The sequence below is a fragment of the Brassica oleracea genome, chromosome C2 (genome assembly GCF_000695525.1).
Source record: "Brassica oleracea var. oleracea cultivar TO1000 chromosome C2, BOL, whole genome shotgun sequence".
Lineage (NCBI taxonomy): Eukaryota > Viridiplantae > Streptophyta > Magnoliopsida > Brassicales > Brassicaceae > Brassica > Brassica oleracea.
Genome location: NC_027749.1, coordinates 21,603,368 through 21,607,253, shown reverse-complemented (window position 1 = coordinate 21,607,253; position 3,886 = coordinate 21,603,368). Strand labels below are relative to the sequence as shown.

At 37.4% G+C, this 3,886-nt stretch overlaps 1 protein-coding gene across 1 annotated transcript; it reads right to left on the bottom strand.

Moving 5' to 3' along the window:
- Positions 1 to 616: 616 nt before the first annotated feature.
- Positions 617 to 3,218, bottom strand: LOC106322969 (pollen receptor-like kinase 3). The gene is made up of 2 exons (XM_013761119.1): positions 1,891 to 3,218; positions 617 to 1,679 (listed from the first exon to the last, which is right to left on the bottom strand). The coding sequence occupies exons 1-2, from the start codon at positions 2,773 to 2,775 to the stop codon at positions 696 to 698; spliced, it is 1,869 nt and encodes a 622-aa protein (XP_013616573.1). The 5' UTR covers positions 2,776 to 3,218; the 3' UTR covers positions 617 to 695.
- Between the last annotated feature and the right edge of the window lie 668 nt (positions 3,219 to 3,886).

Here is a 3,886-nt window from a genome sequence, read left to right as displayed (position 1 = left end):
TGTATTTAATTATTGGTTACCTCAAAACTAATTAGAATTTGTGTATTTAATTATTGGTTACCTCAAAACTAATTAGAATTTACAATAAGTTATATATTCTTGTGTTTGTATGCTGTTACAGGATTCCTATCGCAACATAATAAATTCAGACTTGAGAGTTGATCAAGTTTGAAGAATTTTTCGTTTGCTTAATACTATGTTTTCATTTTACTTAATAATGTTGTTTGTCTTTCAAAATTTTGCTAGCCATCTATTTATTATAAGTTTTATACTTATACATCTTAATAAAATCGAGCATTTTAGTTATAAGACTTTTTCTACAGCAATCTTCATCGTTAACCTCCTGCACTTTTGTGATGGTTCCAATCCTTTTTTTTGCCTGAAAAATAAGTTCAAATTGAAAAGATATCCTATATTAATGACTCATATATCCTAAACCTCTACACATAAGTTGTGGCCAATGAAAAGTAAAAAAAAAAATCCAATCTATAACCAAATCAATATCAACATTAAACACACCTAATCAATATCAACATTAAACACACCTAATGTCTTCTTATCTTATAAATAACTAAATTAATATTCTCAACCCGCGTCAAGTATATAAATATTTAAAGATAGAGAATGAAAACAAAAAATGGTGCTACATGAATCTAACGGTTGGAATTCATCGAATCCCAGAATCGACGGTGAAGCTAAGTTTCTATAGAAATGAAGTCGTCGCTAGAATCATCCATCGTTAGTTCGTCAACGATTTCAATCATACTCGGTCGCCGATCTGGATCTTCTCCGATACATCTCACACCGATCCGCAAAACATTCTCGATCTCATCCCACACCATTTTATCATCGCGAGCGGCAGTTACAACCGTCGGATGAAGCAGATCCACGTCGGAGCCAATCCACTCCGCCAAACTCGCGCCACCGGCTGGATCCAATCCACCGTATTGCGCCGGGGACTTCCCCGTCAAGATCTCTAACACCACGGCTCCGAAAGTATACACGTCGGATTTCGCAGAGACGGTTGCGTCGCTAGAGCTATACGCGGCTAGGGATTGGGATTGAGCGTCGGGGCTGATCAATCTCTGGAGGCCGAACTCGGAGATCAGCGGCTCGCCGTCGTCGGCGAGGAATATGTTGCTCGATTTTAGGTTTCCGTGAGGTAAGGTTAGAAACGCTAACTCTCCGTGGAGGTAACACATCCCTCTTGCGATTCCTTGAATGATTTTAAACCGTGAAGGCCAGTTTAGTTGCGTATCCTCCTCGCTTTTTAATCGGTGAAGCAGGCTTAGATTAGGGATGAATTCGAACACTAGTAGCTTCTCGTCTCGCCTGGAATGGTAAGCCAGAGGCGTTAGGATGTTCTTGTGACGCAAGCTTCCTAGGTTTTTGATCTCTTGTGCGAATACGCCTATACTCACTTCATTCATCACCGTCACTCGCTTCACCACCACCTTGACTCCGCTCGCGATCACCGCCTTGTACGCAGATCCCACGCTTCCCCCGCTGTTAGGCTGGCCGTTGGGAGCTCCGAGAACGTGAGCTGATGATTTTAGTAACTCCTCTAAATCGAAAACACCCTTTTCTTTGTTCACCATCACCAAATCTGTCCTCAGCTCGCGGAAACTACTGGGCTTACCATGCCTCGAGGCTCCACTTCTTGATCCGTCAACAGTTACCTATCAAACCACATCAAGAATTATGTTATGTTTAATTCCAGATCTCTCTTAGATGTGTTTAAGCTGCGAAGTTGCCAGGTGGTATACATGGAAATATACATGAAGTCGCGATTAAGCTGCCTAAACATAGATCCAACGCGCTATTAAAGAAATGCTCTAAGCATAGACCAACGGGATATTAAATAAATGCACTTCTAGCATTGCGACTAACCTGAATTTGTTGATCCTCTGTGTTGTCTTGTTCAGAGGTACGAAGCATACTCGTCCTCCTCTTCTTTAGGATTAATAAGAAGAATATGATAAGGATAAAAAGGAACCCTAGTGTACCGAATGCTATATAGTATTTGCTCTTATACTCATCTTTCTTGTCTCCGTCTACTGAGATCGATGCAGTTGAAATTCCCGGCTGCGTGCAGGTTGTTCCTAGCTCTGCACCACAAAGATCAGAATTTCCCGCGAAACTGCTTGCCTTGAATCTTGACAAACCGGGTGGTATTTCTCCGGTTAGCCGATTGTTTGAGAGATTGACATCAGCTAAACCCGGTTGGGTGAAGTTCGGTATAATCCCAGTGAATTGATTGTTTTCGAGGTGTAGCTCCATCAGTTTTGGTAATGTAGTGGCAAGCGAGAGAGGGATGTGGCCAGAGAACTCGTTGTTCGACAGCCACAATTTCTTCAGGGAAAGCATTCTTGCGAAATAATCAGGAGGGATATCACCAGAGAACCGATTGTTTGATAAGTAAATCGATTTCAGAGCGGTTAATCGGTTAAACTCTGGTATTTTACCGGAGAAGGAGTTGTTCATTATGCTTACGGTGCGTAAACCGGGTAGGTCGACTAAGGGTGCAACGTCAATGTTTCCTGTGAGACCCAATTGTTCGATTTGGAGCCCAAAAACAGAGTTTTTGTTGCATAGCAATCCGAACCATCGTTGTGTTCTTCCGCAAGGCTTTGAATCTAATGTCCAAGAATCGAGAGACTTGGTGTTTGTTAGTGATTCCTTGAATTTCAGCAATGCTTCTGCTTCGGTTAACGAGTTAGCAGAAAGTGCTGTGAGAGATAGCATGAGCGGCCAAATTAGCCAGGCCACGGCCATTTACTTAACAGGTGCTAGGCTGCCGGAATTCTCAAAACGTTTTTAATTTTTTCCGTAATAACCAAATTAGTTCTCTCGTTTTTTCTTTGCTGATGTGATTTACTAATTTTCTCTGTTCCTGTCTTGTTTCTCGCTCTGTCTTTTCTTTTTCTTTGTCATTTGTAATCCATTGAATGAGAGGGGATAAAGAGCTTATGGCGCGAATGGTAGTTGAAAGAGTCAAAATTGAGAAAGGCAAAAGCAATTACGAAATACTAGATGCCTATGCATTTTAGTGGGCCCACATTGCTACCATTTGATGTTAGAGTCCAAGCCCAAACTTGATCTAAGAAACTAGAATCATATTGAAGTTTGGTTTTACAATTTTTTAAAAAAATTTTTTTAGAGAACTTGCATTTGTGCAAGTAATACTTCCTCCGCTTCTAATCGTAATTAGTTTTGCTTAAAACCACGAATATTTAAAAAATTGTTATTTAAAAGAATATATCATTTAACCAATTAATTCAACCAATTATTAAAAATCTATATTATTAAAAGAGAAGTACTCATTTGAAAATGTTTTTATTTCATTAATTAAATTTTTTTTTTTTTGCTTTGTCTTTTTCATTTGCATTTATGAAATATCCTAAAACGAATAAAACTGCCTAATTTATTACTTGTCTTTTCAGTTATATTAATGAAATATGCTTAAATGAATTTAAACTTCATATTTTATTGTTTGTCTTTTTCAGTTATCTTAATGAAATATCCTTAAATAAATTTGGACATAATGTCATTTAATCAACAAAAAAAACTCATGAGTTATCCTTACGTGCATAATTTTAATAATGGAGATTTTTAAAAACGTGCATCATTAAAATGTTACCTAAAACATACAGCACTAATATATAACATGCATCAATAAAACTAGAATTTGACTCACACAATTGTACGGATATTATTTTCAGTTGATTAAATTTAAAAATAATTATTCATTCAAAAAATATTTAAGAATGACTATGTTTTTAAAAATTATATGGTATTATTTGCTCATAACTCATTTGTCATTTGTTAAATTGTTAGAAAGAAAATTTTAGCATAATATAACTCAGTTGTCATTTGTTAAATTTAT

Coding starts and splice junctions, on each gene's coding strand:
- LOC106322969 (XM_013761119.1), bottom strand. CDS start 2,775: ATGGCCGTGGCCTGGCTAATTTGGCCGCTCATGCTATCTCTCACAGCA. Junction 1,680..1,890: donor CAGAGGATCAACAAATTCAG/GTTAGTCGCAAT, acceptor GTGGTTTGATAG/GTAACTGTTGACGGATCAAG.